General features: G+C 44.0%; 2 protein-coding genes across 3 annotated transcripts in view; both read left to right on the plus strand.

The window, feature by feature from the left end:
* Positions 1-20834, plus strand: part of Rnase11 (ribonuclease A family member 11 (inactive)) — a 49792-nt gene extending 28958 nt beyond the window's left edge. For both annotated transcript variants that reach the window (XM_029563317.1, XM_008832582.2), the window contains one exon: positions 20216-20834. In XM_029563317.1, the coding sequence (XP_029419177.1) occupies positions 20241-20834 (594 nt within the window). In that variant the 5' untranslated portion in view covers positions 20216-20240. The remainder of the gene's footprint in view (positions 1-20215) is intronic.
* On the plus strand, positions 13736-14279 carry Rnase12 (ribonuclease A family member 12 (inactive)). Its single transcript, XM_008832552.2, has one exon. The coding sequence runs from the start codon at positions 13756-13758 to the stop codon at positions 14191-14193; it is 438 nt and encodes a 145-aa protein (XP_008830774.1). The 5' UTR covers positions 13736-13755; the 3' UTR covers positions 14194-14279.
* Positions 20835-23938: the final 3104 nt, after the last annotated feature.

Raw genomic sequence — 23938 nt, forward strand, 5'->3', positions numbered from 1 at the left:
CCTTCCTGCTGCTCCCCTTCCCGCAGCATCCCCGCCGTCCTCGGAGAATACGCAGCGGATTGTTCTCGTCGACTGATGCTTCTTCCTAAAAGGGCTGATAAAGTTTCCGGGCTCCTTGGGATGTGCCGGAGGGAGACCGCAGTGACTTTTCCCACCACTAGAAGGTGCCCCAGGCCTAGTATTGTCAAAGGAAAACAGAAAACTCTACTTGCGCCCCAAACTTTCCTTACTGTAAAGATTAAGCGCAGGCATCTGTAGGAAGCCACGACTCTTGCTTAGAGTGTGGGAAGTTCCAGGTTCCCACCTCGGACGAACAGGGGTTCCAGTTTCCTCCTCTCAGATCCAGTGTCTCCCCAATAAACCCAAACATTTAGTGACGCTAAATACAGTCACACAGCTTAGGAACAATCATGAGCACTATTATGTATGCCACTAGCTCCTACTTATATACTTCATCTTTAGGTAAAATCCCTTCCGGCGTATTGAAGAACGAGGGAAAATACCGGTGCTACCACGAATCTTCTGGATCATTATGCCTTGCAGTTTCCAGAAAACATTTTCAGGACTTACTTCGAGATGCATGTTTTATATTAATAGTTTCACGCAGCCTTCAAATTTCCTCAACTGTCATCGCAGCGATCCATCTTTGAATGCAGAGACATCCCCGGGCTGCAAAGGTTAGGTGTCGTTGCAGAAAGCCTGAGCGTCCTGCCTCCCCCAGCCCTCTTGGTGTGGGGGTTGTGGACGAAGGAATCTCTGGTAGCCCCTTGGATCATTCTTCGCACCGGAAGTTTCCTTACAAGACTCGCCTGTGACAACTTTGAATCATTCACTGCTGGAATTTCTGAGCATGGAGCCCTTAGGCATGGCGCATTTTTCAGTGCTCCCAGATGTACTTAGGGAGCTATAGATACTAGAAGCTATTCTACAGACCCCTGCCCCCGAAACCCTGCCTTGTATCCTGATAACTAGGTACACTGAGGAACACCACCCACCACCCACCACCCCTTTCCTCCTGTGCGTTACCTTTTCCGTCCAGCTACTTCTGGATCCAACCATCCACTCAGCTTAGCTTCTCTTTGTGACCCCCCTCCTTTCCTCAAACCACAGAAATGGCTGGGCTGAGTAGGAAACTCTAAGGGAAAAGAGGCAGCCCCGGGGGGATCAGTTTACTCAGTAGAGGAGTATGTGGAAGGGCAGGGAGGGGAAAGCTTGCTTTTTCCACACTGAGGGCTACGCCCCCAGATCACACCCATCACATCACCCCATTCCCTCCCTACCTGCTGTGTGTATAGTATTCAGATCTTGTATTCATCCAGATGAGGCTTGATTTACCTGATGGCTAGAAGCCACAGTGTTTGTTTGTGTTTGTTTGTTTGTTTTAGACAAGGTCTCACATGTAGCCCTGGCTCTGGCCTGGAACTGGCCATCCAGACTTCTATCTCACAGAGATCCACCTGCCTCTGCTTCCTGGTTCTGGGATTAAATAAATTCACCTCCAAGTCCCTACAAACCACAGGGTTTTAAAATTCACTCCTCATCATGCTATTGAGCATTCAACTTCTGGCAGCCCTCCCTCCTCACTGCTCAGGAGGTTCTCTGGATCTTCCTCATAGCTGAAGTCCTAGAGATTGAAGAGTTGTAGCACTGTTAATGAATTTGGTCAATGATTGTGTGAGTTGTTGCTTTAAATCAGAGTTGTAGAAGTTTTTGGAGAAACTAACCCTATGACACTGAGGAGAGACCCCAGCTTATTAGAAGGCTCTTGTAGAGTGAGAAATTGTTGTGGAGTGGGATGCTGAGGAGCGTGCTTCTCCAAAATATTGGGTGGCAGCTCTCCTTCTGACCAGTGTGGCTTCTTTAAAATTTCATCAGACTGAACAGAAATAAAGGCAAAGTAGGCTCTCACATGCAGCAAATTACCAGTGCCACAGACTCCGCCATAAACTGTTCCAGACACAGCTTCTTATCTACTGAGTTACATTAGGCTGTTCTGGCTATGAATAACTGGAACCAGATGGTGTTTCCAGGTCACATTGCAGGCTTGTGAACAGGAGGGCCTTTTAAGATAAAGAAAATGATAGACTAGAGAGGAAGGGAAAACGTGTTGGCAAAGGGCCTGTAGAACCCAGAAAGACTTTGGTGGCCTCACTTAACTGGGTATTTGTGATGGAGGGTCAATTATTATTAATACATAGTCCTGAGAAAGCATTTCTGGTATCTGGGGGTGATGAGGAAGCAGACACAAAACAGGGAACATGTGTGATCAGGCCAGGTCTGCTCCAGCGGCTATGTCAATATGAAATCTACCCCTCTGTGGGCAAAGAAGATATTGCAGTGGGGTCTGCCGTTAAAGGTTTTGATGTAGATGGAGTCCCTTTCTAAGTGCCTGCTACCTTCTGTGCTTTCTCTCTGTACAGGAAGTAGGAGTGGAACTTCCAGGAGTGAGCTGTGCTGTTCCCCAGGGTGGTCCCACAGCTAAGCTGAACAATTTACTATGGTAGATTGCTTCATGAAGACCAGGCAGGGCAGGAGAACAGCACAGAGCTAGCAGCCATTACCAACAATTCCTAACGGATCTTTAGGAAGTAAAGTGAGGGGCCTCAGAGAGGAACACAGTAGGTAGAGGACAATCAGTATGTTTGGTCACTGATCTTTCTGATTGCCTGTCTACACGGTGCTGTAAGGTTTCATCAGAGGAATCCTCCAAAAGGATTGGATTTGAGGTCAGCGAGGTGGCTTATCAGGTAAAGGCATTTGCTGCCAAGCCTGATGGCCTGAGTGTCCCTAGGACCCACGTGGTAGAAAGAAAGATCTCCCTCAAGTTGTCCTCTGACCTCTATATGTATACCACACCACAGGCACAAATCCCCACTGCCCCCCCCAATAAATAAAAGTAATTTAAAATTTGAAAACATTTTGTAATGAATTTAGTAATGAAAAGCCTTCTGATTCTATAATTACAGAGAAAAGCATACTTATTTTAGGTCATTTGTTATGTACTTAACATTCAGTCAACATTTATTTTAAAAAAAAATTGAGACACGGTCTCACTATATAACCCTAGATGGCTGGGGAACTCACTATATAGACCAGACTGGCCCCTGCGTCCCAGGTGCTGGAATTAAAGGTGGCCACCATCAAACCTGGAAGGAAAGTCTTTGTTGAATAGTTGTATTCCGGGCACTGTGCTTAGAATAAAGATTACTGCAGCAACCAGAGAGCTGTGGTCTTTACTCTCATGGAAAAAGCAGTCCATCTTTTTAAAAGCCAGGAGATAGAACTAATTTAGTATATTGCTGCTAAGATCCACAAAGGAAAGTACAGGTTTATGCAGCACGGAAACTGCGCTAGGAAAAGTTTACTCCAGAGTTCCTGGGAAGGTTTGTCGGAGAAGAGGAAGGAAGCCTAGGGTTTAGCCAGGCAGAATGAGACCGACGGTGGGCCAGGAGCATTCCACAGTTGTGCATGTTAGTGGGCTGGAGCTGCTGAGTGTAGGGAACTGGAAAGACTGGGGTGCCAGGATGAAGGGGGGCGGGGGTGGGGGCTCCGTGGAAGCGGGGCGGGAGAGCAGAGGTAAGGGTTACAATTGTTATCTTAAGCCATGTTTTAGGTGGGGAATATCAGACACATAACTGTATTTGTGCTCTAGAAGGTTAGTGATGCATTAGGGTTGATAGGCCCCCAGAGCTACCTCAGTTTTCTAGTAAGCAAGCATAGGGCTTGCTTCAGAGAAAGATGGAGCTCACTGTGCTTTACTGAATCTACAACTCAGCTGTCTTTACCCCCTCCGTTCTCCCAACTCTGCCCCGTCCAGGATGAGAGGCCCATGAAACTGGCTCAAGTTCCCAGCACTAGTTACTGACGGTGGAGCCAGCTACAGCATGATGATGAACTTGAGGTGGGGGGAAATCAACGATTTTTTCCAAGGAATTTGGTGTGAAAGGAAAGCCGTGGGAGTGTATGAAAGATGTGACTGCCCTGGGGGGAGTGTGAAAGAAGCGGAGTTAATGGTCCTTCCTCACAGGGCATTCAGAAGGGATGGATGAGTGCTCAGGCTTGGGGCACACATGAGAAGCCAGACATGATCAAAACACTTTGAGAAGCGGAAAATGGAAGGGACAGTCTTACCAAGCAGTGTCAGAGAAGGTCTGCTCCAAGCACTTTTCACTATCTGGTTTTTCTTGGGCCATTAGCTCAAGGCTGTCACTGGAGGAACACAAGGAAAATAATAAGACAAGAAATGCCTCCTCCTCCCCCCAGAAGGAACAGGCCTCCCACATGCATAGCCTGGAGCTTTGACTGTCTCCAGTACAGAATGCCTCTCGTCCAAGGTCAGGAGCAGCTTATTCTTGGGCCCATGCAGACCCCAGCCTGTCGACCTTACTTGAATAAGGGGAAAAGTGAGGTGGTGGGAGGAGAGTTGGAATAGTGCCTAGAAGCTCCTAAGGGAATTGCATGAGTCCATCAATTCAAAGCTCATTTAGAAAACAGTCCTGTACTGTTAAAGATAATCAGTGAGGCCCTCCAAAACTAGTGGTGCCTGGGGTAGATGGATAGCTCAGTTGACACAGGTGTTTGCTGCCACACCTGACCACTTGCGTTCCATCTCACATGGTGGGAACCAAAAAAACCAATGCCTGAAAGTTGACCTCTGACCTCCTAGGGCCCGTGAGATGACTCAGTGGTAAGACACGTGCTGCCAAGCCTGGCAACAGGATTTGATTACCTGAACTCGACATGATAAAAGGAGAAAAACAACTCCCAAAAGTTGTCCTCTGATACCAACAGGTGTGCCATGACACACACACACACATCCCACGAAAGAAAGAAAGAAAGAAAGAAAGAAAGAAAGAAAGAAAGAAAGAAAGAAAGAAAGAAAGAAAGAAAGAAAGAAAGAGTAATAAAGTAATAGAAGGCAAAAGAAATCAATAACAAATAGTGGTGCCTCCCGCCTCCCTGTTTTTGTTCTAAGGAGGTGTCCCTTTGAGCAGTTTGCCAATTTCCTAAACTATTTCACAGGAATACTGCTGCACACTCCTAAGTCAGCCTCCACTTTTGAATCTGGTACCTACATGGCTCATCCCCACTCCAGGCCGGGAGGCAGAGACCACCTCCCTGTTCCCTCAGTGTGTGGAGATAGAGAACTTGTAGCCAGAGAACTGTCACTTTGGGGGACAGCCTTTCAGTGTATTTAAATTAAGCTCAGAGCCTTGGTTTGTAACAGCAGAGTGAAACCTTGCTGTCATGGTCTTTATTCTTTTCTGCCTCCTCCATGTAGAGATGGAAACTGACACCCTGAGAAGTGCTTGGCTTCCTCATGGTCACAAAGGTAGTTGGTGCCACAGAAGGGACAAGATAGTAAGTGCACAGCTCTTCTTCTCCAGATCTGCACAGTATGTGGAGAGGAGCCAGGCAAACCCACGACAGCACCCCACAGCAGGTGAGGATCAGGAAACCCCAGAGGAGATCTTCTACTGGACACTCAAGAAGCACAGGGGTGGTTAATGTAGAACAAGGGTTTCTGGGAGGGTAGCATGGGCTTAGAACCAGTTCTTGATATGTAAGCTTGCTCTGGATGCTCAGGGGCTCACATAAACCGCTTCTATGGTTAGAAAAACACTCAGGTTCTTACCTGATCCTTATGGTGTGATAGAGAGGGCTACTAAGCAAACAGGAACAGGGGGGAAAGAAATCATATCTCAACTTAGAAGCACTTCCTGAAATGGCAAAGCTGACTTCATTTTGCTCTAACTGACTTTTGCTTTGCCCTGTGTTTCTGCCCAGCCGTTCCCATTGTAGCCAGTTAGCCATGAAGGCTGCGTCTGTAGTTTCCAGGGGTTTATTATTTTCCAACTAGCCCAGTAGCATGTCCTCTTACCCAGACATAACCTGCATCTCCATGGAGCACACTGTTTCTGCATTTTTGAGGAACTTGTTTTTCCTAACTGAAACGTTTTGTTTACTGAAAACCTTTTTGTTAACTAACTTGACCCTGGTCTGCTGTAACTACGATGATCTAATGTAACTATGGCTATGGGCTTTGCCCCTGGCATGATGTAACCTAGGCTTCATAAATCCCACTTTGCCTTTCCTTGGGGTTGAGAGTTCTGTTGGGTGTTAGCCCCTCTCTGACCGCAGCTAATGAAAGACTCTTAATTCAACCCTCACTATGTGGCAGTCCTCTGTGCCTCTCGATCTTGGTTTCAAATACGGTGTTGAAAGATAACTTCTGGCTGGGCACCATGGTGCACACATTTAATCCCAGCACTCAGAAAGCAGAGGAAGGGGATCTCTGTGAGATTAAAGCAAACGTGGTCTACACAGTGAGTTCCAGGCCAACTGGGACTACAAAGAGAACCTGTGTCATAAAATTTAAAAAAGGGGCAACTTTTGGATAGTAAGAACCCTTCCCTCCCTCCCTCCTTCCCTCCCTCCCTCCCTCCCTTCCTTTCTTCATTCCTTCTTTTTTTCCTTCTTTCCTTCCTGCTTGCCGTTCATCTTTCCTTCCTTTCTCACTGGTGCTGGGGATGAAACCCCAGGTCTCACATGTTCTTACAGAAGACCTGGGTTTGAATCCCAGCCCCCACATGGCAGCTAACGACTGTCCATAACTCCAGTCCCAGGGGATCCAACAGCCTCTTCTGACCTCCGAGGGCATTGCACGACACGGGTGCACTTACCTACATGCAGGCAATATACGCATACGCATAAAATAAAAACAATAAATAAAATTTTTTAAAAAAGAATTGTTAGAAAGGAAGAAAGGGAAAGCCTATTAATTCCAGGTCTGTTCTGACCACCCCAGTAAAGCTGCATGACACCTGTCTTCTAAACACTATTGATTTTATTTACTTTCCATTGCTGATCTGTCTTCACCACAGAAACTTCATGAGAACAAGAATTTAAAGTTTTGAAATAAATATCCACCGGGTATGGTGGTGCACACCTTTAATCCTAGCACTCAGGAGGCAAAGGAAGATGATCTCTGTGAGTTCAAGGCCAGCCTGGTCTACATAGAGAGTTCCAGGCCAGCTGGGGTACAGGGAGACCCTGTCTCAAAAAGACCAAAAATAAATAAATAAATAAATAAATAAATAAATAAATATCCCCAAATACATACTGAAATAGAGAGAAAAGGATGATGGATTCTATCTTAGTTTCTTCCTAAAGCCAGGGCTATAGACCAGAGTATAGCTCAGCACATGTCGTCAGCATGTACAACACCCTTGGGTTCCAGCCCAACACACACACACACTCACACACTCACACAGTGACACTCATACACACGCACACTAAGATCTGCCACACTGGCCTTGCTCTTTCCTCTTCCCTCCTTTCTTGTTTTTCTTTCTTTCTTGGAAAAAAATAGTTAATGTCATTTCTTGTATGGTTTTTAAATGTATCCTCTCAAATACATTTTATATATATATTATTGCATCTTATAAAAGTTAAAATATGTTCTTAATATAATCTAATATGCTATATGCAAATAAAATTCAAGGTCTGAATGTTCCTTTAATCTGTAAGAGTTTCTCTCTTTTTGGGGTTTAGATATTTACTTTCTGAAGGAATTCTTTGTATTCTGAATTTGTGTCATTGCTTCCTTCTGATACTTTTTTTTTTTTTTTTTGAGACGGGGTCTCATATAGCCCAGGCTGCCCTTCAATACTGTAGCTGAGGATTACTTTGAATTTTTTTTTTTACTTTGAATTTTTGATTCTCCTGCACCCATCTCCTGACTGCCCAGATTATGGGTGTGAACACCACCACGCCCAGTCTATTCTATACTAAGGGTCACACCCAGGGCCTTTAGTTAAATCTAAACTGGGAGTTAAAGCTAAGGCTTAATTAATCAACTTAATTAGTTTAGCTTCATTTCTTTGACAAGATTGCTTCACTAACAGTCCTGTGGACTTTATCATATGAGAGACTCTGATGACCAGCCCCTTATTTCTAGTAATGTGTAAACAACTTCTAGTAATGTTTGGTGGTGGCAGCAACCAGCCCCTGGGTTTTAGCAATGTGTAGGCAGTGACAGCACAAACTTCCATGGCCGTTTCTCAGGAGCAGCTCTCCTAATAGCTTCTTCACCTAGCATGTAACTCTTACTCAACGTCATATTTCATTAATGATTTTACAACGACAATTTTCTAAGTTTATCTTTCTTCTTAAAAAATATTTTGTTATTTATTTTGCATGTATGAGTGTATTGCCTGCACATATGTAACTACACCTGTCTTGTGCAATACCCAGAGAGGACAGAAGAAGGCATTGGACCCACCGGAACTGGAGCCATAGATGGTTGTTAACCACCATGTGGGTGCTGGGAACCGAACCCAGGTCCTCTGCAAGAACAGCCAGTGCTCTTAACTACTGAGCCATCTCTCCAGCTCCTACCCTTCTTCTCATTTTTCTCTGAAGAAGTTACCATCATCACATGAAAGTTATTTGGCTATCCTGAAATACAGTTCTTAATGAAATAAAAAGTGTAATTCTTAAATTTTTTGTTACCATCTTTTATATTGAGGATTGGATTACAGTCCATATTTATCTTTCCACCGATGTGTCCCAAAGGCTAGAATAGAGCATGGCACAGGCAGGTGTTCAATAAATAATATGTGAAGGATAGATGCTTCTTACAACACTTGACAAAAGTCCCCTATAGCATGTGACTAGGGAAATCAAGTCAACACAATCATGGTTAGGTTTCTGGATATGAAGCCCTGAGCACAGAAGTTTTTACGACATGTGAATGATAACATTTGTCCCTTAGTTACAAATTAGAATATACACATCAAGTCCTCCAAGGCCCAGAGCGGATGAGGAGACAGTAGTGATGAGGGGTGAAATTCTCCCCAACTCAGTGGGCCGAAGACTCAGAATCAGTTGCACGTGATACAGAATAGCATGCCCAAGGCTCCTGTGGAGTCAGACTGTTCTGCTGGGTAGCAAAATATGATCTGTCATTCACAATGTAACACTGGTTTTTAAGTGAATAGATGCTCTGGAGAGGTCCTTTTAAGGCGACCGAAATGAAGATAGAAGGCATGGAGGGGTGGGTGATGGAGGGGCAGGAGGGGTCAGCACAGAGGAAGAGGAGATGGAGGAGGTAAGCAAGGCTTCAGAAGTTCTGTAGTAGATGGAGATATTTTATTTTATTGTGTTGCTAGAGCTCAAACCTAGCGTTTTACCGATTCTAGGCAAATACTCTGCTCCTAAGCCCAGATAACAAATATAACAAGTCTTGTATTATTGCTTATGTAGTAACTCATGCTCCCTATCCAAGAGGACTTCAGTGGCATCTGTTACTTGCTAAAATCTTGAGGGACTGGATTTAGTTTAAAGGATCTGTCTGTTTAATATATCTACCTTAAAAATCAAACTATTTAGGAATATGTATACATATTATATATATATATATATATTCCAGGTAAGTGCTCTCCCACTGAGTTATATCTTCAGCCCTCTTTTTATTTTACTTTATTTATTTAGAGACAGAGTCTCCCTGTGTAACCCTGGCTGGCCTCAAATTTACAGAAATCCACCTTCCTCTGCCTCCTGAGTGCTGGGATTAAAGGCATGCACCATCACACCTGGCCTTCTTTTTGTTTTTATTCAGAGACAGTCTCACTAAATTGCTCTGGTTTCCCATGAGTTCACTCCATAGCCCAGGAAGGCCTTGAACTTATGATCCTCCACAGGCCTGCAGCACCAGGCATCACCAGCTAGCTCTGTGGCATCATGTATATGGTGTTGGAACAAGGTCCTCCCATAGGCTTTCCAAGCCTTGTTTGGCAGCCTAGGCTAAGAAGACTTGGGAATCAGGGAACTCAAATGGCTGGAGCTCTTTGGGCATCTCTCCCTCCATCAGCCTCAGCATTAGCCAGGCTTGACACATCACCAAAACAGCCACCACCAAGTTTGGAAGCCAAGTGACCTATTCTCTGAGGTCACATAGGGTCACTTGCATAAAGATCAACTCATGTCCTAGGAAAGGCTGTGGACTGGACTTCTTGACAGAGAAAGGGCAAAGTTCTGCAAGAGAAAGTAAAATGGGCAACGTCTGTAGTAACTTGGGGGCGGGGGATCTAGCCAACTGCACGGCAGTGGAAATCGCAGAAGCAAAGGTAACCAGTGGCATTGGTAGTACATTAAATAAGCCCTACAGCTTCCTGCAGAACTGATGTGGCTGGCTGGGAACCCTTCTCTCCACATGGCCTCTCTGTGTGGGTGACCTGAATATAATCAGACTTTGTAGGTGGCGCTTGAAGCCACCCACGGCACCTTGAGGCCAGCGCTCAGAACCAGACAATACCGGAGCTGGTTTGGTGTGTAGCAGTTCTGTAGTGCAGCTTGTTCCTCCGACAAAATGAGTAATTAAGGAAACTCTCAAGTGTTTTACGTTCTGATGTAAATTTTGGTTTGTAGCAGCTGTCTGCCTCCTCTAGTCTCCTGTGTGTGGCCCTAAGGCCCAGCAAAGTCAAGGTTGTAAGAGATTTATGACAAATATAATGGAAAACAGGCCTGCTTGCTTTCATTTACCTTCTTCTCTTCACGTTCCCCTCCCCTCCCTTTTTTAGATTTGAGTTTATCACATGCTCTTTTTGTCCAGAGAAGGCATTTCGTTTGCTGTTTCTTTTGTTTCATTACTTTTTTCATTCTTCTGTTTTTCTATCACTCTCATCCTCACTGATGTCTTAGAATTACAAGGTCTTAGGTATACCTTTTCTTAAGAACTTATTTTTATTTTATGTGTATGAGTGTTTTGCTTGCATGTATATAAGTACACTACATACATGCAATGCCTGAGGAGGCCAGAAAAGGACATCAGATTGCCTGGCACTGGAGTTAAGGATGGTTGTTAGCTACCATGAGGGTGTTGGGAACCAAACCTGGATCCTCTGAAAGAGCAGCCAGTGCTCTTAACCACTGAGCCATCTCCCCAACCGCCTCCCCCCTTTTCAAGGCAGAGTCTTACTATACAGCCCAGGCAAGCAGGCCTTGAACTTGGAATTCTCCTGTGTCAGCCTACATACATGGCTAAAGACACAACACCAGGAACTAACTTACAGATGTTTTTCCCTTAGTACTAGGATTGACCCAGCATCCTGTTCATGCCATGTGAATATTCATCCACTAGTATATTCTTCATTTCACCAAGTACTTCCAGACTACATTGACTATTTTCTTTTTTTTTAAATATTTTATTTATCATTTTTATTTTATGTGTATGCATGTATTGCCTGCATGTAGGTAAGTTCACCCATGTCATGCAATGCCCATGGAGGACAGAAAAGGCTGTCAGATCCCCTAGAACTAGAGTTACAGACAGTTGTTAGCTGCTACGTAGATGCTGGGGTTCGAATTTGGGTCTTCTGCAAGAACAGCCAGTGCTCTTAACTGCTGAGCTATCTCTCCAGCCCCTGTTGACTATTTTCACACCAATTTTCATGCCCAGTAACACTCTTACCAGTACTTGACATTATTTAATATTCTAGTTTTTCATAATCTGGTGGCTGTAAACTGACCAACTGAGCACTGCTCATTACCTGTTTTGACTTCATCTTCTGGAATTGGTTTTTCAGTGTCTGTCATTTTTTACCCCTTGGGGTTTCCTGCCTTTTTATTGTGGGTATGGGAAGTTCCATATATCTCAATGCTGATCCTTAGTTGGTTTTAGACATTACAAACATTTTCTTCCAGGATGCCACCATTAGTTAATATCTGGACTCAGTCTTAATTGTATTTCTGGAAGTTAATACTTCCAAAATACAGGAAAAAAGTGATATAGAAAAAATAGAAATATAGAAAAAAGTGATCATGTTATAGCAAATATCACCATATATACTATACAACAGCATGCTCCATTAATATGATGTGCAAGTCAATTTTTACATGAGGTTAGTCAAACATTAACTGTGGACTCGTATCATTGTGGTATTGTGAAGCACATATTCCAAACAGGACAGTTCACGTTCTGAAGCAAGAGCAGAATGAGAGTTTGTGGAAAGTAAATATTAGCTTATCGGTTGCTAGTTTTCATGGTCTAAAATTCTGCTTTTGTTGTTAAATGAAACAGATGATTCTTTCTGCCTTTTAAAGATGGGGGTCTGCATATAGACTAGACTGGCCACAAGTCTGAGATTTTCCTGTCTCAGATTTCCGAATACTCAGAAGTAAGAAATCTATTTTTTGAGCCCTTTCCTTGAATTTTTTGTTTTTAAGAACAACGATCTTACCAATGATAAAGACAGGTGTGTAGAGAGAGATGGGAGCTCTTTCCGGAAGAAAGGCCTAGTGCTCCTAGTGCTGTGGCATTGTGGTAGTGTGTTGCTTAACATGAACAATGCCCTGAGTACAGTTCCTAGCAGTGAGAGAGAGAGAGAGAGAGAGAGAGAGAGAGAGAGATTAGAGCAAGACTAGTAGAATTAAGTCAAATTCTCCATTCCTATATCAACTTACCAGATGATAGTGACAAGATTGTTTTTTTTATTGGCTCACTGCCCTGAGGACTGTGCTTTTAACTAAGCTCTCATCTATTAATTTTCCATGTAACCTTCCCAAATATGTCATAATTAAATGGCTCCCAAATTTTGCTGTGTATTAGAATCATTGAGGATCTTTAATACTTCCCAAACCAAGGTCACACTGAATATCAGTTAAACCAGGATGTCTTAATGTGGAAACCAGCATGGTTTGTTTTTATTCTTCAGAAGCCCAGGGCTTTATTAAGGTTAATGCTAATCCAAGAGAATTGCTTTTACCCAATGCTAGACACACATGGGGGTAAGAGTGGCTTGAACAAGTGTTCAGCATTGCAAGGGTGAAAATCTTCTTGCCTTTGTATTGTACATTTCCATTATAACTCTTGGAACTTGCTTCTTTATGAATGGAGGGAAAAATAGCTCACAGACTTGTAAGGACTGATTAAAACTCAGCAAATGGGCAACACCATGACAGTGTGCTTCAAGACTTCATGAAATGGTTTAAAAGAGTCTGTGGCTGTTTAATGAGAACCCATCCAGGACCTGCCTTACCAACATCTCACTTTGGAGGTCGTCTCTTCGTTCTCGAGCACCCAAGTGCACTGCTCCACAGGTCCCTCCCTTTCTGCTCCTTCCTCCTCTGCCCTCCCCACACTCAACTGGCTCCTTCTCAGTCCTTGTCAAGGAACAGTGAGAAACAAAGGATTTTCTCACATCCATGATCGAAAGGGCATGTTACCCATGAGAGCAACAGCAAGAATGGCAGGTGAGAGGGGCTAGCACAGGCTCAAGCAGAGGCATGCAGGAAGGATTCGAAAGGAACTGGGAGCAACTGATTAGTAAACAGTACTAAAAGCTTGTGAAAACAGGTGGAATTAGGATTGATATCTCTGTAGAAAAGGAAGTGATTCAGTAATAAGAGTAAAGCAATCTGAGCAGTGTTTAAGCATTTTGAAATTTGTGGGGAAACCAGATGCATGAATTATCAAGGAGCTTGCAGGGACAAAGAAAAAACACGGGAGTGATTAGTCTGCTGAAGGCACACACTCCAAGAGCTGCAATGGACTGAAAGTGTTTTCTGTGGGAGCTGAACATGCACCTAGATCTTGCAAGGGCAACAGGATTTTAATCAGCAGAGTAATGGGATGCAGTCCTGGGTTGAAGCAGGAGGAATCTGATGACTCTCTCTCTCTCTCTCTCTGCTCCTTTCTGTCTCCTTTACTTAACAGGAGTTAAAGCTGGAGATGTGAAGGGAATCTTACCCCTGATGATCTTCATGGTGGCCATTTTCCTGATGCTTCTGTTCTGGGAAAATGAGGTGAATGAGGATGCAGTGGTAACATCTATAGAGCATTTGCATGTGGACTATCCTCAGAATGGCGTTCCTCTAAGATACTGCAACTACATGATCCTACAGAGAGTCCTCAGGGAACATGACCACACATGCAAAAAAACGCATGTCTTTATCCACGAGAGGCCTCAAAAAATCAATAGTATTTGCACTTCTTCCAAGAAGATGGTTTGCCCAAACTATTCTGACATTTTCTGCTTCCAGAGTGAGACACGATTCAGAATGACAGTCTGTCAGCTCATTGACGGCACCAAATATCCTGCCTGCAGGTACAAGGTTTCTCCCAGAGAGGGGTTTGTCATTGTCACTTGTGACGACTTAGGGCCAGTTAGTTTCCAGGGCTATGTAGAATAACCCGAGACCAGTGCCCGAGCGTGCAGCATTCTCTTCCGTTTTCTCAGCTGCTCTGGTGGACCCGAACTGTGGACTGGGTGGCTGATTTGTCCTTCCAGCATTGCTGAGTTGTAATCACTCTATCCAGCTTCAATTAAAAAAAAAAAAACTCTACTGAATTAAACCATAAACTCTACATGTGTTTTAAGTTTTGTTCCTTGTCTTTGAGTCATTTGATAAGAAATGTGAGTCTGAGGTTGGACCAGAATTGAGAGAGTGAGATAGACCCTTTAGAGTAAAACTTTCGGGGGCACCAACAAAACCACCAGACATCTCAAAACCAACGAAGATCTAAACAACAGTAAGTCAATATTCTGAAAAATCAAATTATAGCAAAAGTCCTTGATATATAAAATATCTCCATTTCAAAGCTCTAATCAGATGGGGCGGGGAGGTGAGGCAGGTACTAAGAGATTTACTAGCATAGGATCAGATCCTATTTGAAAATCTTAATTTTAGCTGGCATGGTGGTGCATGCCTTTAGTCCCAGCACTCAGAAGGCAGAGGCAGGTGGATCTCTGTGAGTTCGAAGCCAACCTGATCTACATAGCAAGTTCCAGGTCAGCTGAGGCTACAGGGAGACCCTGTCTCAAAGACCAAAAATAAAAAAATCTTAATTTTGTCCATGAGTCTTTCTAATTTAATTTTACGACATTAAATTCACAGTATTATTTATCTTGATTACTGAGGATTTTTGGATGTGCCTGGAATGAGTGGCTTGTTCCCTTTATCCTAATCCCAACCCTGATCTTATAGATGATTATCTCTTACAATGACAAGGTACAGTTGGGGTCACTGCTTAGGGACTTTCCTTTTTTAATTCCTTTTTTGCTTGAGAATTGTAGAGCTGTATATAATTTTGGGAGGGGGTGTTGTTTGTTTGTTGGTCTTTTTGAGACAGGTCTACCTGTAGCCCTAGCAGGCCTGGAACTCACTAGACCATTATGGCCTTGAACTCACAGAGGTCCGCCTGCCTCTGCCTCCTGAGTGCTGGGATTAAAGGTGTGCACCACCACACCCAACATATAATGTATTTTGATCAAATCCACCCCTGACCCTCTTCCCTCCACCTCTTCTCCTACCCTTGTCTTCTTCCTCCCAACTTCATATACTCTTTCTTTTGTTAACAGTCTACTTTTTTTTAAAGTAAATTTTGTTCTTTCACAGTTTCATACATGCACATTACATAGTCTAACACTTTCCCCCAATCCACTCCTATTTCCCTCCTACCCCCTACCTGCTCCCCACCCCCATTCTTGACAATCTCTTTCCCTATTTACTAGTTTGGGTTTTGTCTAGTGTCCCACAAAGTTTAATCAGTGCCATCTTGTGTGATCCTGAGTTTGGAACTAATCATCAGAGCCTGGTTGACTAACCAGTGGATATACAATTAGATACTATGCCTCTCCCTTTTCCAGAATCTGTTGGTTGACAATATTTCCAGAATATTTCCAGAATACTGTTGGTCAACAGTATGTGGTAAGTTCCCATGAGAGCCTTCTCTCTCCATAGCTGACTGTTAGGAGGACCCAACTTCTGTGAACCCAGTACCAGTATACACCTCTGCTATGAGTAAGTGGTTGCCATGGCCAAATTGTACTTAGAAGATGGTATTTCACAGCCCCTGTCCCCACCCTCTGGCTCTTACATTCTGTCCCCTCTTCTAAAATGCTTTGCAAGCCTTAAGAGTGTGGTCTTGTCTAGGGCTGAGTCCTCAACTGCCCTTTATTCTTAGCATCTTATTCAGCCATGAGTCTTTGCATTTACCTCTGCTCATTGCAAGGAGAGGCTTCTTTAAGGCTGAGAGTAACCCTTGTCTATGGATATAAACGGATATTTAAGGAGTGGTTGGATGCTATGTCAATTCAGCTAAGAAGCCATCTTAGGTTTTCCTTTAGGATCTAAGACCGCTTCAGTCATGGGTTTTGGATCAGGTTTATGGTACTAGGCATGCATTCCCTCTTGTAGAACAAGCCCCAAATCCAATTAGGGATCAGGTGGTTAACCCCATAACAGTGGTGCCACCATTGCACCAATGAGCACATCTTGCCTGTCAGGATCGATGCTGTTACCTCCATCTCCACTCTCACCCCATCAGCCTGCATAGGACCATCTGGCACCACGAGAGTTAGCAAGCAGGGAAGAATCTGCCAACCCAGTTCTAGCTTGATTAGTCTACATCTTGCATCCAACATGTGTAGCATCTACAGCAGTAGGGTCTTATCAACTAGTTCTGGTCGGAAACTAAGAGGAATAGCAAGAGCCTACAGTGTTTTAAGGGCCTCTGAAGCCTTAAAGACTTTTCTACAGATGGAATATAGAGCTCACACTGCGTCTGCCCTTGTTCATCAGCTCCCCTGTGCCTCAAAGGAAAAGAAAAGGAAATCAAGAGTCTGACCAGTCAGAAACCATTTCCCCTAAAGACTGAGGAGAGATATGGATAAGAATTTTCTGAGGAGGGAATGAGACTTCCAAAGCTAGTACTTTTCTTTGAAGTTTTCTGGGGAAAACAGAGACTTTAGACCAGACTACTAACTCCTTCACCTTTTAGTTCTTGCAACTGAATTCAGTATTGAGGTACCCCATATTCAGTTATAGGCACAGTAACCTTATAGCCAGAGGGGAAGGGAAAACAGATGGGGACTCCTAATTCTGGAAATGTCACCAAACCTCGATCATTAGCTTTCTCCCCTTAATCCTCTAAGTACTAGTTTTCTTTTCATCTGTAAAGTCAGGGGCTTCAGCTAGTTAACCTGGGGCCATTTCCAAATCCGTTATCCTACAATCTACTTCTTAGGTTTCTCAGAAAACAGCTTTGCTTCTTGAAGGGAAGCTTAGGATTGGGAAATAATAAGAAAACAGGATAATGGTCAAGTAGGGGCCGGTTTTATGGGGCCATTAATTCTGTTTCAGTTCCATACTGGAGAATCAGAGATGCAGACGAGTGAGCAGCCCAGAGCAGGGTGAGTGATTCCCAGGTTTCAGAGAGCTCATTCTGTCTTGATCTTTTCAGTTGAGAGACTTCAGCAGTTGTCTTGGCCATTTGGACTTAATTCAAGGTACTATCAGAAAAGGAGATACATCTGTGCTGGCTCTTAGCTTTTTTTAGGTATCTGATTCTAAGACTGACTAGATTTATGGAGGAGGCGGTGGCAATCCCGGGTGAAGCATATCTCACAGCCTGTGAGTCCACAACACTGTCTCCCCGCTTCCCCCACTCAAGGCAGCCCCTTTCCATCTGAATTTTGTTATCTTTTCCCTGTTGGAAGTCTATCGTCTTTGCTGTCTCCTGAAGTTTTGAGTGCTACAAAATATGCAGAGTTCTCGGTATCTGAACCCCAACAGGTGCTCATGCAGCGTGAGTCCCAAGAGGCTTAACAAAGATAGACAGGACACGCCCTTTCGGCACTTGCTTGTGATTTCTTCCCCCATTCCTAGGTTTTTTTGTCCTCCTTACCTTTTCTTCCTTTCATCCCTCTAACTCCTCTATTCTACTTAAAAACAAGTCTCAAAAACAAATGAGTTCCCTTTAAAGTACAAGTAACAGCGTCCACCAACGGCAATCCACCCTCAGTATATTCACTTAATAGGAATCAAAGTCCATCCAGATGCATCATGACATGGAGACATTTGTACTCTGGGTGTGTGTGTATTTTTGAAATAAACCCCTGATAACTCGAACTGAAATGTTAGCAGCTGTGAATCCTGCCCACTTGAAATCGTGTTCCAGAAGGACTAGGACTCTGCATGGCTCTCCCTGTTTCCCTCATCATTCTCAATCTGTTTGCCTAATATCTTCTCACTAAGTGATATCAATGGCAAAGGATACTGAGGTTTTGGAAACAAAATAAATTCCTTACAAATTCTTCTTCCTCCATCTGACATGTACCAAGTCTATGCTCAAGGCACAGTCTCAAGGAATGCACATGGACACATCCACTGAGTTTTTACTAATCTCTCAATTGCTGAGTGTGGCAGTGCGTGCCTGCTGTCTCAGCTTTCTGGAGGCCAGCTTGGTGTATACAGCAAGTTGCAGGCCATCCTTTTTTATGTAAGGAGACCCTGCCTTTAAAAAGAAAGTGAGGGGCTGAAGAGATGGCTCAGTGGTTAAGAGCCTGTAATGCTTTTGTGGAAAACATGAGTTTGGTTCCCAGCACCTACAAGGGACAGCTCACCACTGCCTATTACTCCAGGTGCACTGAATATGACACCTTCTTCTGACTTCTGAGACACCTGCACTCATATGTACCTACCCACACATAGACACACAGACAGCTAAAAATAATAAAACAATCTTTTTCAAAAGTGAGTTATGGGGCTGGAGAGATGGCCCAGTGGTTAAGAACACTGGTTGTTCTTGCAGAAGACCCAGGTTCAAATTCCAGCACCCACATGCCAGCTAACAACTGTCCATAACTCCAGTTCCAGGGGATCCGACAGCCTCTTCTGTCTTCCTTGGGCATTGCACGACACGGGTGCACTTACCTACATGCAGGCAATACATGCATACACATAAAATTTAAAAAAATAATAAATTTTTTAAAAAGTTTAAAAGAAGTGAGTTATATAAGAGGTTTAGAAAAATGAGAAATGTACTGTGAGTTCAAGTGAGAAAACATGTCAAAGAAGGAATGCTGTGCGAAGAGGCAGAGAAGAAAGGAGGGAAAAGGGGGACATGGAGGGTCATGATGTGTTCAGATAGAGAGAGTCCCAATGATTGGTCAGGGCAGGTTTGTGCAGCAAAATAATGAGAAAGCCTTGAAGCCTTGATTGGGATGTAAGCAAGGAGAGAGTTGGTTTGTGGGCTCAGGACATTAGATTTCCTCCTGTCCTGTAGGCAGGGAGAACTATTCCAAGAATCCTGAGATGGTGTCATTGGAGGTGGTGCTTTGAAAGAATTGGAGGGACGAGGAGTGGTGGTTAGAAAGGAAATGAGGGCAGTAGAACAGGGGATATTGTAAGAAGACTTTCAGAGGTGGGAGAAAACCCAAAGCTCATTCCAGAGTGAAAGCATCACCACCGTAAACAACTATCTTTTCCAGGTTTCCCGCTGTGAACCCTCCAGCACGGGCAAGTCATGGCATGCTGTTGACAAACACTGCTGAGAACATAGTGTTTGTGACAGTCGGTGTCCAACAGCAGAGATCAGACACTGTGCTCCAGGATCAGGTTGTTGTTTGCCTTAGCAAGAGGATAAGCCCAACACGTGTCACATAACCACATAGCAAAAAAGATCACGCACGCTGAAACGCAAAGAAAGCTATGCTGCAGGCTTTCAGAAAAGAAAACCAACAGACCAGCAAAACCCCAAACACTCCTGGTTTAAGTACAAATGCTCAGGGAAGACTTCACAGAAAGGAAGCAAAGTGCTTCCCGGTTGCTGACTTTCCAAATGGCAAATGCATACTATGTTCAGTTCTCCCCGAGCGTCCTATCTTCGCTCTGTCTCCTTGTCAAACCCACACAAATCTCTCTACCTCTTTCTTGCTCCTCCTTCCCTCATCAGACCCAATCACCAAAACTCTGAGTATGAGACAGTTTTACTTCCAGCCCTGCAGCAAGCTGGAATCTTTCTCTACAAGATCAACTTGCCAGAAGAATTGGTAAAGACAGAGATTTCATGACTGAGAATTGGGGGGAACAGAAATGAGAGAAATGATCCTGCATTTTGTTTGTTCACATGGCTACCACGTGCAGCCCCTGTGTGGGGCTGTAAGAGACAGAAATCGTGAGGGATGTGCTGGGTGAGATGGTTGCCTCTATTTATTATTATTTATTTAATGAAATAGAGTAAAGTGATTGTAAGCAGAGAAGTAGGGATTTTAGTGTGGGTGTTGAGTCAGCTGATTGTCTGCCCACTACATCATACTTTTGCTAGTTGCAGGAGTTCTATCTAGGAGCCATTACTGAGATAATGTCACAAGGACAAGAAAACCATCTTCTCAATAGTCTCATCGCTTTTGTCTTCTTCTTATCTTTACAGCAGAAGAGATAACAGTGTATCTGAGATGGAGATCGCTCTGCTCTTGCTTGGCCTGGAACTGGTTCTTGTAGAACCTTCAGAACACATAATGGAGATAATTACAGAAGAATTTTCACCAGAAGCAGCACGGCACGCCATGGTGAAAAGCGGCCACGCAAAGCAGACTGTCGAAAAATTCATGAATTCGACCCTGTCAGATAAAAATATCGGCCTCAGCATATCTGAAGATGGTTTGCCTTCCTCACTCCTGACATTCAGAGGTTCATGTTCTAGCATCCCCAAGAGAGACAGTCTGGATAATGACGAAAAGTGCTACAACGACATGATGGCCTGGAGAGTCTTAGAAGTGAATGAGTCATGCAGGTTGGGCAATAACCTAATACATGACTCCATGGAGGTGATGCATGGAATTGACAAGAGCTCTAGCTGGAAGCGTGGACGGAAACCTGGGATAAGCTGCTGTGAGACCCCAGAGCTGGAAAGTCCTGTGTGCCAGGTCGTGGCAGGCAAACAATTTCCTAGGTGCCAGTACCACAGCATTACCTCATTAAAGAGAGTATTGACAGTGCTGATGAACCATTCTCTGATGAGCTGGTTAGTTAGTGGCTCTGAACTGTAAATCTCACAGGGCTTTGAGACTAGGATCTTTGTAAAGAAGTGCATGTTTATGATCATTGCTTCTGTCCTGCTGTATACATCTGCCTTTAGTGAGCTCTATTCGTGCTAACTGAATGAGTGAAAAACAATCCAACATAGAACAAGTCAATTAAAACTTGTAACTAATCCACGCCCCCCACACACACAAACTGAATTCCATCCTCTTTTACCTTTAAACAGCCAAAAATCCAAGTCTACCCAGGTAGTAGGAGATATTTAAGGAGAGACACTCCAAACCAGATAAATAGTGAATGAGAGATATGATCATGGCTGCCCTTCAAAGAGGTGTAAGCATGAAGTGTGCACCCAAGTGTGACCACCTCCCAGTGTGACTACTGAAGTGTGCACCCAAGTGTGACCACCTCCCAGTGTGACTACTGAAGTGTGCACCCAAGTGTGACCGCCTCCCAGTGTGACTACTGAAGTGTGCACCCAAGTGTGACCGCCTCCCAGTGTGACTACTGAAGTGTGCACCCAAGTGTGATGGCCTCCCCATAGCTATGGATTTCCTGTCCTTCAGGAGATGCCAGAGAAGGGCTTCCACTCTGTGCCAACAGCTCCAGCACTAAGTAATCCCAGTTCCTCCACCAGGTCTGTGTCTCACAGGCCGCTGCAAAGAGAAAACAAAGCCCTGCTTGCAGATTTTACTCAAGCAAAGTCTCACTACGCTGCAGCTGTGGGTGAGGACTGGCAAACTAGAGGAAAATACTGGAGGCAGAGATGGAATTATGAAGTTTGTGACAAGTTTCAAGTAGGACTGGTCTTCAATTTTGTTTTCTTATATTGTAGTATGTTCAAGTACCAGTTTTACATCTTCATAGTTCAACTGTGCATAAAAGAAAGACAGGTATATTCATCATCATGCAAATTCATGCTCCTGTCTTTCATCCTGAGACCACTCTTCATGTTATAATTTTAAATACATGCGTGCAAATGAATGCCATGTTGCTGTATCATTTTCATGTTGTGCTTGACTCATTCAGAATATGTTGACCATACCAATGCTCTTCAGATTCGTATTGAATTCCCATTATACTAGAACTACAAAACTCTGACAATCAACCAGTATGTACCATTAGAACAACATGTGGGGGCTGTTTAGCTGGAATTTCCTCGTCAGCACGGAAGCTGACATGTGACTGCTTAAACGCACATTCTCTGTGGGTTTGGCCAAGCCTATAGAGAATCAGTTTACGTTTGACTATGAGAAGAGAGAGTGGCCAAGGGAACTGTGTGGGTCCTGATGGAGGAGAACTCAGGATGCAAGAACAGAGATGTTCTTAGTGAGTTCCCTCTAGACACCTTCATGTAGCAAGTTTGTTACAACCCTCACTAACTGGAAGGGTAGGTTCTATCTAGCAGTTCATCAGTCCAAACTGTCTCCTCTTGGATTTAGCTCACATGTGAGTACTTTCTACACCATTCATCTGTGGTGGAGGGGCATGCCAGCCCCGGGGATAATAGCTATTTAAACTCTAGGACAGTTTATTTTTCCATGCACAAGAAAAGACCAACCCTTCTTAATATATACTGCTTCTCTCACCAGAAAAGAAGAGCAAAGCTCCAGAATAGACATCTCTTTGTAGGGTAGGAGCATTTCAGAGAGCTGTTAGATAAAAGCAAATGCTCTACGTCTCTACATCTCTCAAGGAAGCAGGCGCTCTGGGGGAGAACTTCTGACTCTTCAAGCTTGTCGCCCTTTGACGTATGTGCATCCCAAAGACCCCTCGTGGGGCAGTGGGCAGGGTACTTAAGGCTTTCAAACATTAAGTTTTTATCTCCTTTGTTTTTATAGCTTCCCATTTAAGTTTCTCAGGCTGATTTTTCAGGACCCTGATTCTCCAGTCCTACCTTACCTAGCCTGCGGTTCGTGCCTACCCGCCTCTCTGGTTGTAAGGCTGCTGGCCTCACCATCCACAGAATTTGTGCCCTTCCTTCCCCCTTGTAGCAAATTGGTCTCAACACCCTTCCTTTCCCGTTTCTCACTTACCTAAGCCCTCTCAATCGTGTGAGCCACACCGGACTAGAAGCAGTCCAAGTGTCCCTGGCATCTGTTTGGAAAAGTGACTGACAAGGATATGTACCTTTGCAGTCAGTAGGAAAAATGAAAGATAGACTTGATTATGAAGACATCATGGAAGGGGTGTCAGGGGAGAAAGAAGCTGAGAGTTGAGTGCTTGGGAAGACTCCGTAAGATGCCAAGGTCACTGGCACATTGGGCACATCCTTTTTTTTTTTTCAACTATAACTCATTTTTTTATTTGTTGATTTTTTGTGTGTATATCATACAGAACATCCCAAACAATCTTATTCATCTATATACCCACTTCCCAAATGGTGCCCTTCCATAGCACCCCCCACCCCCACTGAAGCCCATATTCTCTGTCATCCCTGTTACTGTCCACTATGTTGTTGGCGCCCCCAGCCATTCTCCAGTGCTTGACCATCCGCTGAATCTAGTCAGCCTATCTAGAGTACCTTGCTTTAGGAAGATCAGCTCTTCCTCGTTTAGCAGCAATCGGTTGTCAATATTCCTTTAGATAAGACTGGGGTCTGCTGTTCATTTTCCCAGTTCTATGCTGGGTTACTGTCTGGGAGTCTCTTGGGACACCCTGGCCAACAACTCAAAGGAAGGTATCTCCTTTCTGGCATTGTTTCTTGTTATGTAGCCTTTAGCTATACACATGGGCTCTTAAAAAATTATATTGACCCCTTTAATCTTTGGTTATACTTTCCTTTTGGGTGTTTAAGACCATATAGTTGGCCCAGATAAACCAATTTATTTTTACTCTTAAGGCCATTTGAGGATCTGTTCCTCAGGGGTTACATGGGCTTGGGAGGAGCCCCCTGGCTCCTTTCTTATACCAGTTCCGTCTATGTGAACATAAGTCAAAGGTCCTCCTAGACAATGGCTGGCTTCACTTGGAAGCATAGAGGAAATGTTTCCTCTGTGTTGACCCTCCTCTTTGTAGACTGGACACTGGTTCAAGTCCATTTGATGGAGTCTCCATGGCCTCCTTGATCAAGACTCACCACAGTTACAGGACATTTTGAGAGATGCTCATA

The sequence above is a fragment of the Nannospalax galili genome, unplaced genomic scaffold (genome assembly GCF_000622305.1).
Source record: "Nannospalax galili isolate Female #2095 unplaced genomic scaffold, S.galili_v1.0 scaffold196, whole genome shotgun sequence".
NCBI lineage: Eukaryota > Metazoa > Chordata > Mammalia > Rodentia > Spalacidae > Nannospalax > Nannospalax galili.

Excerpts from the sequence above, each read along its gene's own strand:
- Rnase12 (XM_008832552.2), top strand. The coding sequence starts at position 13,756 with ATGATCTTCATGGTGGCCATTTTCCTGATGCTTCTGTTCTGGGAAAAT.